This window comes from Daldinia caldariorum (assembly GCF_022478825.1).
Source record: "Daldinia caldariorum strain CBS 122874 unplaced genomic scaffold F4812scaffold_6, whole genome shotgun sequence".
NCBI classification, from domain to species: Eukaryota; Fungi; Ascomycota; class Sordariomycetes; order Xylariales; family Hypoxylaceae; genus Daldinia; species Daldinia caldariorum.
The window spans coordinates 988,489-1,002,795 of record NW_025953042.1 but is presented as its reverse complement, the minus strand read 5'-3'; the positions used below and the strand labels follow the sequence as shown (position 1 = coordinate 1,002,795).

The 14,307-nt window shown below is 49.8% G+C and overlaps 4 protein-coding genes across 4 annotated transcripts; 2 read left to right on the top strand and 2 right to left on the bottom strand.

Moving 5' to 3' along the window:
• Positions 1 to 928: 928 nt before the first annotated feature.
• On the bottom strand, positions 929 to 1,806 carry F4812DRAFT_458406 (uncharacterized protein; the record flags this gene model as incomplete). The annotated part of the gene is made up of 3 exons (XM_047937359.1): positions 929 to 1,100; positions 1,284 to 1,522; positions 1,645 to 1,806. 3 exons carry the CDS (start codon positions 1,804 to 1,806, stop codon positions 929 to 931), a joined length of 573 nt encoding a protein of 190 aa, XP_047791194.1.
• Positions 1,807 to 2,122: 316 nt separating this feature from the next.
• F4812DRAFT_349521 (uncharacterized protein) lies at positions 2,123 to 4,182 on the top strand. Its single transcript, XM_047931714.1, has one exon. It carries the CDS (start codon positions 2,500 to 2,502, stop codon positions 3,940 to 3,942), a length of 1,443 nt encoding a protein of 480 aa, XP_047791193.1. The 5' UTR covers positions 2,123 to 2,499; the 3' UTR covers positions 3,943 to 4,182.
• A 240-nt stretch (positions 4,183 to 4,422) lies between these two features.
• On the bottom strand, positions 4,423 to 6,016 carry F4812DRAFT_458404 (Clr5 domain-containing protein; the record flags this gene model as incomplete). Its single annotated transcript, XM_047937358.1, has 2 exons — positions 4,423 to 5,779; positions 5,865 to 6,016. The coding sequence occupies 2 exons, from the start codon at positions 6,014 to 6,016 to the stop codon at positions 4,423 to 4,425; spliced, it is 1,509 nt and encodes a 502-aa protein (XP_047791192.1).
• Positions 6,017 to 9,749: 3,733 nt separating this feature from the next.
• Positions 9,750 to 13,388, top strand: F4812DRAFT_424981 (uncharacterized protein). Its single transcript, XM_047933883.1, has 2 exons — positions 9,750 to 13,222; positions 13,276 to 13,388. The coding sequence occupies exon 1, from the start codon at positions 9,797 to 9,799 to the stop codon at positions 12,887 to 12,889; it is 3,093 nt and encodes a 1,030-aa protein (XP_047791191.1). The 5' UTR covers positions 9,750 to 9,796; the 3' UTR covers positions 12,890 to 13,222; positions 13,276 to 13,388.
• The last annotated feature ends 919 nt before the right edge of the window (positions 13,389 to 14,307 follow it).

The window sequence follows — 14,307 nt, the reverse complement described above, 5'->3', positions numbered from 1 at the left end:
ATAATGAAACGCATACGTACCTAACCTAACGTAAGGTACCTCATTAAGCTCTTGAAGTCATTCGTACCTAATTTAGTATAATACCATGCCATACCCAACATATCATATGAAGTATGCTAAGCTGCTAAGATGGATCAGATAATACTCGACTGTTTCCTAGTGGCGTTGTCTACCTAGGTACCTAGTATATATCTATTGACGGCCTGGGCGTTTCCTAGCATCCGTCCTGCGATGCTTTTCGGGGGAGTAATTTGATTCCCACGAAAACTTGATGATATGATACTGCTGTCTGACCTCGGTGATATATATCCTCGAAACTTATATAGATGGGGCTTTATATTAGGTACCTACATGTATATATATATATATATACATCCACGCTTTATCTCGAGAACTTTGGGTAGTTAGTTGTATGGTGCTAGATCTAGATAGATTGGGTGAGGTAGATATCTCCTTCGTGCGCTTAGTTTGGGCTGTCGACTCTTATCAAGGTGTTTGATTAGGGGAGAGGAGAGGAACATTGTTGAATAGAAATAGCGTTCGAGGAGCGTTGGTTTGGACATACCCTATTACGCTCAACTCTTCCTATACGAGTTATCTGGGATTAGATTTAGCTAGGATACGAGAAACCGTAACGAGACGAGGGCGAACGTCTTAGCAAACCAGTCTCGTAAGAAATCAAGTATTGCTCTGACAGATATTGAATCAAAACTTAAAAGAGGCGTGTTTTCGATAGCCATAGCTTGTTTGTTTGGTCTGGTTTGGTTTGGGTTTGCCAATCAGAGCCTCTCTTAGGTACTTAACCTAACCTAACCTATGTATGATATGTACATTCTGCCACGCATAACACATCATTACGTGGCGGGCGTCTGTATACATAGGATGTTCTCCTCCTCCTCTCCTCCTCCTTCTTCCCTTCTCACGACATCTACAGCTTCTGTTGCTCCTGCTGCTCCTGCGCGGCCTTGGCTCTCGCGGCCAGGAGCTTGGCCCTGCGCTCCTCCTCCGCGGCTGCCTGCTGCCGGTAGTGCTCCGTCACGTGGTCGATGTTCGCGTAGTGGCCCGCGGGGACGTTCCAGGGCGAGCCGGCGTAGAGGAGTCTGGAGGGAGGGGGAAGAGGAGGAAGGGTTGTATGTTAGCAGGGGTGGATCTGGGATGTTTTTTTTCGTATACAGAAAAGAAGAAGAAATCCTAATAGAATAGAATTCCCCAAGAAAGACCGTTGCTAGATTGACAATAATACAACACCCTAATGGGAGAAACGGGAAACGGGGGGCACGTACTCGGGCATCTTGAGCTCGACGTGGGCGCTCGTCCGCGCGTGCAGCAGCAGGTGCTTGTCGTGGGCGGCCTGGTCGATCATGTTGCTGCGCAGCGCGTTGCGCAGCTCCCAGTCGTTGAAGTAGTCGAAGTTCCGCATCCACTTGGTAAGGCTCGACTCCTCCCCGTTCGCGCCCGGCCGCGAGATCGAGTAGGCGACGTAGCTGACGGGGATCGCCGCCGCGAAGACGTAGAACGCCGTCTAAGACTCTCGGTGTGATTAGCTACTTTTTTTTTCTTTCTCTCTTCTTTATATATATATATATATATATATATATATTTGTGTTTATGGTTATTCCCCCAGGGGGGTTAGAAGAAACGTACTCCTAATCCTTCCGCGGCTTCGGGTGCGTGATGGTGGTGGTGGTCATGGCCGTGGCTGTGGCTTTCGGATGCGTAAGAACGAGAAATTCGGGGTGTCGTGATGGTAGGGTTGGGCCGCGCGCGCCGGGCTGCGCAAGCCGCTCTGGTCCGGAGAGCTTGCATCTCGGGTCGTGTGGTGTGGGATGTGAGATGCCCAATTGGCGTTCGGAATCGATGTCGTCAAGAAGTGGAAGCTTGCGATAACGAGCTTCTGGTTGTTCGGTTTAAAGACGCTGGAGAGATTGAGGCATGATTGGTGGGGGGTGTTTTGACCAATTAGGGATTGCATAATCGTAGGTAGGTATGTAAGCTCTAATGTGCTAATAGTTTTATTTTACTGTCATTTTGCACTGTATTTACGGAAGGTTTCCGAAGTACCTACACTACTATGGTAGTAGGTGACATTTCTATATTCCAATTAGCAGTGTATTAATAGTGCCAAGTGGAAGTTATTGATCTTGAATAATAGGTACCTGGGTAGTGTACAAAAAGACTTATGTAGAATTCTACTCATATTTCGATATAATTCTTCATCTTACTATTTCTCTTATCTTAGTTTCTGGGGCTTAGCTATTAATTACTTCTTGTTCGTGGCCACCTTTAGGTACCTGTTTAGCTGTTGCAAACTGTCCTAAACGAAAGACGTTGCCACATAACTCACTTACAAGACTGACTTATACAACTTATACATTAAGAGGTACCTATTTAAACTCAAGCTGAGTGACTTTACTCAATTATACCCAATTATCATCAACTTATTTATTTTTATTTATTTTATTTTTTATCTCATTACTTTTACTCAACTCAATAAATAAGATGGGACACTCATATCCGCATATCATAAAGAGAGCTGTTATTACAACTCTCCTCGCTTCATCCGCTCTCTCATTCACATACGCATCATCATCATCATCATCACCATCGCCACTACCATCGCCACTACCACCACCATCTCCTCCGGCCGAGTCGCCGTCCGCGGAGACGGAACTCATATGCCACACAGATAACCCCGCGGAATGCTACCCCAAAGTCTTCTCCGCTACGGAGGAATTCCAGACCGTCCACGACGACCAGGATCTTCCGCCTGGCTTGCACGTGCAGCTGGACATTCAGACCGGCCAGAAACAAGCTAAACTCTATAACCCCGCGGAGGACGAAAACCCGGCCCTCCAAGGCCTTCCCGTGGACCGTTCCGTAGTCGTCGTAGACCCGGAAGCACCCCCGGACAACAACAGCGACCAGCCCCGACCTCCCCCCGGCGCACCGGCCTACGAGCCCGTGGGCGTGGTCAAAGCGCCCAAGGAGAAGAACGAGGGGTTCGTCGCCGCTCTCGAGACGGTGAAGTCTTCCAGGAGCGGCGGTAACAGTAGTGCCGCCAATCCCGAAGAGCTGGGTAAAGCGCTGGAATACCTCGAGGACCTGTCCCACGACATGTACTACGGGCTGCAGATCGCCGAGGACCCCGACGCCCTGCACGCGCTGTTCTGCCTGCTCACGGCGCGCGACGACGACGACGACGGCACATCCCAAACAGAGCGCCCGATATCCCAGCGCACGGACTTCCTCGCGTCCTCCATCCTCGCCTCCGCGATCCGGAACAACAAGCCCGCGCTCCGCGCCCTCGAGAGATCGTGGGATGATCTTCTCGCCAGGACCTGTGAATCGGCAACCTCTTCTTCTTCTCCTCCTCCTCCTCCTTCGTATGATCTGAAGTCGGCGCTTTTAGTCAAGCCGACTAAGCGCTCGGCGGATAAAGGAGACGGAAAAGACAGAGGAGAAAAGGGGGAAGAAGAAGCAGAAGCAGAAGAAGCTTACGCCGCGCGCCTGCACCTCGCGGTCCTCGACGGCCTTCTCAAAAGCCCGCGCATCGCCCGGCAATTCCTCGCGGAAGACGGCATGCGACACCTGCTGTCGATGCTGCTGCGCGCCGACACGGACCCCGCCTGGGCCGCGCGCAAGGCCAAGGTCGCGCGCATCGTGTCGGACGTGTTCCTCGACGAGGACCTCGGCGCCGAGCTGGGCGTGTGGCCGGAGCCGGGCAGCGCCGCGGAGGACGCGAGCGTGTGCGCGGCCGCGGGGCCCGAGGCGCTGGGCGACGGGTGCTGGGAGTACCATCTGGAGCGCATCAGTCGGGGCCCCGAGGCCCCGGATTGGAGCGCGCCGTTGCTCGAGTTGGTTAGGCGGAGACGGGCGGAGCAGAAGAAGGGGGGGGAGGAGGAGGAGCCGGCGGCACAGCGGAGTTCGCGGGATGAGTTATGAGTTATGAATGAGTTTGGAAACAAAAGAAGAAGAAAAGAATTAAACATTAGAGATACCTCTATCACCTTGGCATAAACTATGCTTGACAAAATACCTCTTTTTTTAATCTTTTTTATTTTTATTTTTATCTTCGGTTTACCCCCTGACGAATACCCCTGGCTACAGCTCTCTTTACGATGCGGCCGTAGCTCACTACATAGAGGACATACTACATCTAGGTATATACATACATACCAAGTTTCGGTCATGAATCACCTTCAACTGATACAAAAAGGTAAAAAAGGTTATAGCCGAACCAAGACCCGATATGTATGTGCGTACCGCATCCACGGAGCAAGAGTTGATTCTAGGGCACGGACTAAGTGTTACTCCAAGCCTTGGTTCGATCCCTAGAATCAATTCTTGCTCAGTGGGTAGGTTACCTCGATGCGGTATGTCCCCTCATTCCACCAAGTAGTAGGTATTCATCAGGGCTGCGGGTCAGGCGATCCTACCGCCCAAGGTATCGCCCATGGCTTCGTTCCAGCGCGTCTCGAAGTCCTCGCGCACCTTCTGCGCCTCTTCCGCCCGGCCCGCGCGCGCCAGGAACCCGTGCAGCGTGGCGAGCAGCGTCACGGTGGCGTTGTCGTTGCGCCCGAATTCCTCCTCGCAGATCGCCAGGCTCGCCCTCATCAGGTCGATGGCCTCCTGGCTGCTGACCCCGCGGCTCGTCGGGAACGTGCGCAGCATGTTGTAGCAGCTGAAGCGCGTCATCCGCGGGTTCTTCCTCCCCCTCGTCGCGGCCAGCGTGTGCGCAGACATGGACGCCTCCGTCGGCTTGTCGTGGAAGTTCGTTATCCACGACAAGTGGTCCTGCAGCAGGCGCATGTCGTCGAGATTGTGGGCCTTCTTCGCAGCGTCGTGCTCCGACAGTGGCGACAAGGAATTGAGGTCCGTGACGAGTTCTTGCATGTACCTTGTTGCCGTATCCGCACCTATAAAGCGACTGTTGAGCATGGCTCGATATACCGTTGCTAGCCACGTCGGCTTGAGGCAGTAATTGGCTTGTATCTCTTGCAGAAAGCCCCGTATGATTAAAGCCATCAAACCCGGCATTTCGGCCGGTCCGACGGCATTTAATCTACCAAATATTAGGTGCAATGGGTGTCTAGGACCTAAGGTGATCTGGGACATGCTGTAGGCGTACTTGACGAAGGCCTCGGCAAGGCCTGGTCCGGATTGTAGGAGTGCACCCAAGGCAAGGCATGTTTCGACGAGTAGCGATGGATCTTGCCGTAACAATACTTCTCGGTAGCTTTCGAAGGTTATGTTTAGCATGCGGAAGCCTTGTTCTCTGAAGTTGTTGACGAACAGTTGTCTGGCGGATGACACGGGGTCCAACCACGTCCTCGGCCGGAGTGGACATATCACTCTTTTGTCAGGAGTCAACGGCCAGACGTTTTCTAAGGCGCCTTTTACGTAGCTTTGCACTATCTGCATACAATCTTCGGGAAGCCGTAGGCTGTCGGGTGCCTCCACGCGCTTCGGGGCAAACACCGGGTTCGGTTCGGGGGACGGAGTGCGGCACACAATCTCATATACGCTACGCTTCTGGGCATCGGTCGGAACAACATTGCCGACGAGGATATCCGTAATTGCCTTCCGGCTGGTGGGTGAGACTCGTCGGAGGTACGCTTCAAGCCTATCCGCATCAATCTTACGACCGTGAACGAAGGATACGGTTGATTTGCCGGCGGCGGCGCGGCGACCCCGCTGAGCCAGAAGCTCGGCGACCTGGGGAGCTCTTAGTTTTTTGTGTATGCCCCATTTGTTGAAGCGGATCTTGTACATCTTTTCCCTGAGTACCACGTTAGACTTCTCTGTTTGTACCTAAGGTAGCTAGCTACCTCTTACGCGCCAGGGTCCTAGGTAGAGAGGCTTACGTCGCGAAGAAATGGTAATTCTCCCGCATAATGCGCATGACCTCTTTCAAGCTCTTGTTCTGTTCCAAGTATAGGGTTATGATGATGTCTCGATAGTTGTTCCAGTCCCCGTCCTTTGCAGGGGGACTACACTGCTGCTGGGGTGTGACCATGACGAGTGGAGTTTGCGGCGCATCTCTACGCGATGTACTCATAATATGAGATTCGAATTAGTCTTGCTTAGTTAGGAGGAGGTAGGACGAATCTTGTTCTCCGATAAACTGATTAAGATGGATTTTATATAATATGAGTTCAGACCTAAACCCGTATGCGTATGTATGTCACTTGACTATATATAGTCGAAAGACGTATAATCTATTGCCACCAGGGCATATATACCCGTAAGGGAAAACGCGCAAGGGGACCCCCCCCCCGGTTCGAGGTTGCAGAGGATGTCGCGCGTGGATTGTTCTCGATATAGGATTTGTGAATTAGTAGCCCTGTGAATCTCTCGAGGGACCAGACAGGGGGTAGTAAGCAGCGCTTCCCAGATAGACAGTGGAGCGGAGGTAATAGACATAATAGGCATAATCGAAGTCTTGCCATCGTCTAGGTGCCACCAATAAGGCTGGTCTTTATATTTATATTATTTAGGGCAGGGCGACCATGATGATTTGCGAATTTAGAAACCTTGTCGCACCAGCGGTGCAGGCAATATCCAACCCGGCCTTGTTTTAATAGTTGCCTAGTTGCATAGTAATAAGTTTGTAGTTTGTTTGAATTACTTTAAAGGGCTCTGTTGCTTCGCGAATATATGCTGGCAAGTCCAGAGCTTCTTCGTCTTTGACCAACTCTTGATCCTCTTCCATATTAGTGAGGTCAAGGAGGTCGTTGATCACGTACTGTGTATGCCTACCTAAGGTATGAGCGACTTGGAAACTGGAGGGTTTAGGGGATGTCGGTGGGCTAGCGGCCAGAAGGATAAAGGATCATGTACAGTTACATAGGTATAGTACTATGTATGCAGATCATGGTACCTGAGTATCCCCGGTTTCGCTTAACCGCAGTCTAATTGGATGGACCAGGGCTGCAGGGTAATCGCAGGATTACCTAACCCCATTGTATAGGTAGTCAGTTGGTCTTGGCCGAGGTTTTGACTCTCGTATCAATGGGTATCAGTGGGTGCTAGTGGGTAGCATATGATATGTATTCCTACTATATTTTCCTGCCGGAGTATGCGGAGTATGCGGAGTTCTTTACTCTTTTGAATACCCTTCCAAATCCTTAAAGCAACCCAAGCTGCCGAATGCAAGTTGCTGCTGTATACTACTCCCGGCCGCAGAGTAGTAGGATTTCCTTTTAGGGACAGAGCGATATCAACTCAATGAAGACCCCTCTGGGCGACTTATATCATATTGGAGCTAACAAGTTAACAATTGTCGTCACGTACCTATCTTGAGTGGTTGTATAGGGGCGGAGAGGTCGAGCAATGCTGACAAAACTCTATCTAGCCCGGACCCATATGAGGATTGCGTATGCTTGCCCGAACAACAATAGCCCCGAATCTGCATCGACGATGAAAACTAGAATCCTTCGGCTTTTCTCGATGGTGAAAGAGAGAGAGATGCGACAGCCGTGCGCTGTATCGATGCTTGTAAACTAGAAAAACCACCATTCATTGAAGTTTGCCTAGGCATCAGGCCTATGTGCTTACTTGTTCATGCACTTTGCGCGAACGAAGCAACCCGAGTCTCTGAGTACCTCTATAATGATGTTGGCCTCGGAAACACGTGGAGATTCCTTAAAATAGTGTAGATTAGGTGACTGCCCTATAGTACCGTACCAATAAGGAAGTTATTCTAGCGAGGCTGAGATGAATAATAATATCCAGAATAATCTCCAGACGGGATAAAGATAAGGTCCCCATGAGTGGAATCGCCAGACGGACCCCACGTTCCTTCAAGGAAATCATGCCGTGGCTTTTTAAAGACCTAGGCATGATAAAGGGGGCAATACTACACCTGATTGATACATGCTGACATACTACCTATCGCTATGTTAGAACGTCGATTCAGGAGAATGGTAGTATACTGAGGTTGTTGGGGATTTAAGGCGATGAAACCCATAGTGAAGTTGTATTGATTCGACGGGATCATACGGTGAGACTGCGGTCGGCATATGGCTCTGTAGGGTTTAGATCGAAAAGGAACCTTCATGGGGGGGGGGGGGGCTGTGAGGAGGAACCGGGCTACATTGAATTTGAGCACGGGGAATAAATCAAGCGTACCGGTATTGAGGCTGTGGAAGACTCCGTCTTATGCAATGCTAAGCTTGTCTGTCGAACGGAAAGTGTAAGAGCCGGTTCTAAATTGATAGTTATTGACTGATTTGCATGTTAATGTGACTCCCCAAGGTACCTATATTTTGAAGATGTGGTGGCGGGGAGAGGTATGGCCATCTTGGTTAATAGACAATGAATTATAGATTGTTTGGTATAAATCTGTGAATCGTAGATGTGATTGATCTGTATTGTGCCAAAGCAAGGTACATAAAGTAGTATGTAGATAAATAGAAACAGTAGGTATCATTCTCTGACAACGTATCGAACACATGGCAGCATGTGAGACACCAATCAAGTAGATTATTGTTGTCTCATCGGTGTTGTGAAAGAAATCAGAAACAATTGAGAGGCCAGCGGAGAGGCCAGCAGAGAAGCAACCTGCGCTGCTGCTGCTGGAAGCACTACAAAGCTTACAGACCAAAGTAACTTTTTACCTTAGGTCAGGTACGTATGTACATACGTGTTATTACATAGTATTCATGACCCACCTCCTTATCCGTTCTGATAGGTTCCGCAAATAATTTGAAATACCTAGCTGCAGACTTGCAGTTCATCCATCTTTTTTTTTTTTTGTATGCACAACATGCATCTCGTTCAGCACCAACAAACAAAATAACTTTTCGAATCTATGTTTACCGCCTGCGTTATGCAATGCAGTGCATCATCAAGAATACGCCGTAGCGTAACATCTAAAAAGAACGGGAAGTGTGGATACCACCCCCGAAGGCGTAGGGTTCCGTAGGGTTGCAGCCGCGATGGCATGCGATGGCAATACGTTACCGCCCAACCGTTGCCTAGTTATATCTTGGCTGGACAGTATCCAACCAATGGGGGCTATGCTGTCCTACAACTCGGCGGCTACATCTAACGCTCATCTGCTTCAACCCCAAATTTCACCATCCAGAAGCCTCCTATGGCCTCTCGTCAGTAGCCGCGAGGACGTCGTTTAAGCCCCCAGCCTGCACTAATGTCCCGTTGGCTTCATGTCGTGTAATGAGGGGGCCATTGATATTTGACCACTCACATATCGAATTGTCGTGTTCGACCTATGAAATCGCCTATGTTGGTCGTTGGTCAAGTCAAGTTTCCTGTTAGACCTGTTAGATGCGCTGGAGATATATTGTTTGTACTGATGCGCAGCGCAAAACGTAGGCAAGGTGACACCTCCTTTGCCAGTCATTCATTGTTCCCGATCCCATTTAATACTGGCCCTCTCCAATCGTCTCATCTGACAATGACTTCTTACATCTGATTCTCACTAGCGTATTGTTTTCGAGCCTTTCTTTTTTTTCTCTGTACAAAGGCGTGTTATTATTTCCCTATCATGATAATACCCATTCACCTGGGATCAAATGGGTGGCTCTTAATGACTTGAATTCTTGCATTCTCTTCAACGAAACCTTCTCCTTACGCGTAACTACTTTTTTTTACGGGACAGTCACATAGACAACCTCACCCGACATATATCTTGACCGATTATTATATCATTTTTATTCTTGATGCGCCGAACTTCAATGCAGGCACTTTGAATTTGGTATAGCTTTTTTGGGGAAACATCCAAAACTTTTTTTTTTTTTTTTTTTTTTTTACTACCTGACTTACATCATTCATCATGAAAGTGATAACGCCTTCTCCAAGAAGCCCTTTAAAGAGTCCATCCAGCCGATCGAACCACAAGGATGAATGGGAAGACTGGGAAGAGTCAGAGGCAGAGGCACAAAAAGTGATGGAGGACAAGGACAGACTTCTGATTGACCTTTCGGAGGATATAGCACGCAAGTCATTCAGGTCTACCACTACACAAAGCGTTTCGCGGAATTCAATACGCTACTCGATACAAAAACCAACTCGCGTGAAGTCGAGAGCTAGACAAAAGGCACAGAATGCGAAGGCTGGTATCAAAGTCGTGACGGACATGTCTAGCTTTCGCCAACCCGCACCGCCTACGCGACAGCCAAAATTCGTTGATACCGTCGCCCTACATGCTCTTGAAGGAGAGCCGTCTTCTGCTTCAATTGGTAGTTTTTCGTGGCTTAAGCAAAGACCCGGCAACGCGAACGGCGCAAGAGCAAGAGCAAGTAGCAAGCTTGTACAGACTTCCTCTTCAGATCTTTCTCCGGAGGCTCGACCAATTGTTATCGGGATAGCAGTACCTTCAGACAACTTACTAGAGCACCAACCTAGCCCACAGACAGCACTCATCGAGACACCCAATGATTTGCGAAGATACGCTCCGACGCGAGAAAACACTACAATTCAAACCCCACAGCAGTTGCGTTCTGTATGGTCTCCAGATACGGAAGAGAGTCAATCACCATACCATTCCTCCAGAGCTGTTTCAAGTTTTTATTCACAGCCAAGTATATATGGCGCTACTGCGCCTGACGCTGACGCGCCTCCGGTACCAGCCCTTCCGGCAAACCTGAAGACAAGGGAGCGGCAAAGTACATGGCTTGATCTAGATGATGACGACAGCGTTGGAACACCGTGCACTCTTTTCGAAGAAGACGGGAGTCCAACGGCAGTTCGAAAGTCAGCTAAGCCTCAAGCAACGATAGTGAGTCCCGAAAGTGCTAGCAGCCCATCTCGTGGCTGGTGGGATCATATCACGACTCCTTTTACACCGCAAACCAACAATCCATTCAAACAACAATTGCAGGATACCGGGATGAGCTCTCCACCGCAACAATGGAATCCATTCAAAAAGCAGATACAAGAAACTAACCCCAGCACTACAACAGCTCCTCCCCAAGGATGGTGGGCTGGTGTGGACGAAAAAGGCAACCCTTCCCAACCAAGTACCAGACAACAACTAAGCAATCTAGGACCCAACGTTTCGTCCTCGCCGACATTGTCACCAGCTCCCCGGGAGTGGTGGAGTGGAACTAATGAAAGGGCAAGCACATCTTCTAAGGGGTTAAATAGTAACGCGCCGGCAGTGCCTCAGCAGCAGTTCGCAGTTCAGCCAGCCGCCACGTCGTCTCGTGCGGCTTCACCGAACCGCCGCGAGGGACAGGCAGAGAAAGCTAGGATTCTCCTGGAAGAGAACCAGAAACCGAATGAAGAGCCACCTCCATATTCACCTCCTAAGACGGTCAATCAAGTCAAGTTTGGGGTGATACTGCCACCTCCACAAGTAGTCAATTCACAGCGCGTCCCGTCCCCTGCACCCTCGACACCAAACCTACCAGGTACGATGACTTCTCAGGGCGCTATTGGTATGGCAGAAATTCCCCTAACACCCTCCGGAATCCGTACTATACAACCCGCCGTGCTCCCCGACCGCGCACCTGGCTCGTACGTTCCTGGAGACCACTTCTACGAAATTCGAGGCCACGCCAACAGGACCGAAAGGCAACGGCGACGTCACGAAAAGGAGGAGGTAGCGGCCAGGAAAGTTGGCGGCTTTTGGAGAGGCCGAGGTTGCATTCCTGAAAAGGGGTGCTTCGGACGCTCGGGTCGAGAAGGGAGGAAGAGAAGACGGGTCTGTCTCGCAATCTGCGGTATTTTGATAGCTGCGATCATTCTCGCTGTGTTGTTGGCAGTTTTCCTCACACGGCGGCGGCCGGACGAAAACCCGACCCCTTCCATCTGGCTCAATTTAACGGACTTTCCGCCGATGCCCACGGGAGTTTTGACTGTTTCTGGTCCGGACAATTCTGAAGCCAAGTCCGGCTGTCTCCTTAGGACGCCTGAAACAGCTTGGTCGTGCTCCTTGCCGAAAGAAGAGCATGATTCAGTAGCACCCCATCAGCCTGACCAGCCTGAGTTCATTTTCCAGATCCAGTACGACAATGATACTCGTGCTTTGTGGAACATGACCAACGAGGAACAGGCCGATAGGAAGAAGTTTTTGACGGACGATGGCTTCACTCCAGACCCCGCACCCCCTTCTATCGCCGAGATGCGTTTCCTGGGAAATACCACAGATCATATCGAAGAGGACGACAAAGCCGGAGAGCCGACACCTTTCTTCATTAGTCTCTTGACGGCGATCGAGAAACCAGTCGGCCCTAATATGCTCACTCGCCGACAAGGCTCCAACGATGCTATCGGCTCAAGGGATGATTCGGGGTCCAACTTCAAACTGAACCTTCCGCCCCCGAGAACGAACGGTGACGGTACAGTTGGCCCGGCCCAGCTCTTTCCACGCCCTATCCAGCAGCCCATTCGCCTGTTCGATCGCGGCCTGCCTACCGAGCACTACGGCTTCTACACCTTTTTCGACAAGACTATTTACATGGTCGACACTCTGGAAAGGAACTCGGGCGACGAGGACGGCGGCTCCACCTTAGCCGAAGCCAAGTCTATAGTAATATTCGCACAAACTCGATTCCTCGTGCAGATTTGGACGCGCATGGAGAACACCACGCGACTCATCGGCGGCAGCGGCGGCGCCGTGCCCTGGACCAACGGCTCCGCGGCCGCCAACACCCCGGGCACCATGCCGTACCCGGTGACGGTCACGGAGGACATGCACGGCGGGGACAAGAGCAAGAAGACCACCTACCGGTACGGGATCCTGGACAGCCACGCGCTCAACACTACGGACGTCCAGCTCATCTTATCCAACCCCGGGTCCGGCGGCACCCTGGTAAACCCCGCGGAGGACGCTGACCCGGCCCTCGGCGGGATCGACGGCGGCACGGGGGGTTGTAAATGCGAGTGGATCAACTTTAAGAACCTCAATAGAGTCACGAAGTGATTTGGACCGTGGCGGTTGCTGTACATCATATCAGCGGTTTTTTGATACGGGTATTTTATCATTTTCTTTTTTGGGGGATTTCTTTTTTTTGCTCTGCTGTTGCAGACACATACATTAGCATACATGTATAAGCATGTGACGGCGTTTTTTTTTATACACGCGAAAGACAAAATTGGTCAGCGGTCATGGCATTCACAGGATAATTTTTCTTTTCCTCTATTCTTTTTTCCGACTTATAACTTGTAACTATCTTTTTCATTCTGATCGTTTACAGAGGTTGGATGGATGTTCGCGTGTATAAACGATCAAGCGTTTAAGAGGGTGGATTGGAAAGGATGATAGGGGGAGGGGTAAAGGGGGTTATGATACCACGGCGGCTTTGGAGGGGATGGTTAGGTCCTTTACCTTCGGGTGCTTTATACATATTAACTAGTAGCTTCTGCATAGCTGTGTCTATAGGTAGCCAGCGAGAAATTGAAAAAGCGAATCTGATTACCCATAGACTTGCGAGGTTTGCGCGTGATGTGCTTCGTTGTTGCTTGCGACAGGCTTGAGATCGTATAACCTCTTTACTGGCACGCTAGCCTAGGTAGTATGCTTCCACTTATGGACGTAACTGTATGTCTCCTAGGTATTCGCAGTTTAGGAACAGTGCTTAAAACCAAGCTTTGCAAAGACTACCTACCTGAACGTAAACATACAAGTAGCTCTCCTACTTCTATTTCTAATACTTTAGCAAGTGTAGAAGCCCTTTTGTTAACTAGCAGGTGTCGGATACAATAAACAGTCTACCACTCCTGTCTGCGCACCCCACTATAGCCTCGCCGCAATAGTAATATCTTAATGGAAGTTAGATTGATTGTATAGGGTTGGAAGACTGGTTTAGCGAAGAAGATTATAACAGGAATAGGGGGAGGTGGGTAACATACCTCTAGAGGTGTGTTTGTTGGATTTATTCTCCAAGAACACCTGACGCTATCACAAGATGAGCCTGGGAAGACGTATACATTACTCTGTTCTTAGCAAGGGATTCTCTTTTCTTCTAGACGTCTTGCATAGAACCCAACACTCGTTTTTAGCTACCTAGGTAGGCTAGGTAGGTTTAGATTTGGGCAGACATGCTTATTACGACTACGTGAAGGATAAGTAGGTAGGTACCTGTACTATAGCCCCCATGAGGGATTATCAAGGCCTATATAGATTAGGTTAGGTAGGTAGGTATGGAATACTCCAATCAGATAGGTCAAGTAGGAAGTTCCTTCATTAGTATCGAATTGATAATCGATAGTCACGAACGCAAAGGTATTGGGTAATACAAGACGTAAGATACCATCCAACGAGGGATAGGTATTTACTGTACTTAGAAAGGTAAAAGCAATAAGAGTTACTTCCTAACCATCGCGATCCACCAGACGCCA

Coding starts and splice junctions, on each gene's coding strand:
- F4812DRAFT_349521 (XM_047931714.1), top strand. CDS start 2,500: ATGGGACACTCATATCCGCATATCATAAAGAGAGCTGTTATTACAACT.
- F4812DRAFT_424981 (XM_047933883.1), top strand. CDS start 9,797: ATGAAAGTGATAACGCCTTCTCCAAGAAGCCCTTTAAAGAGTCCATCC.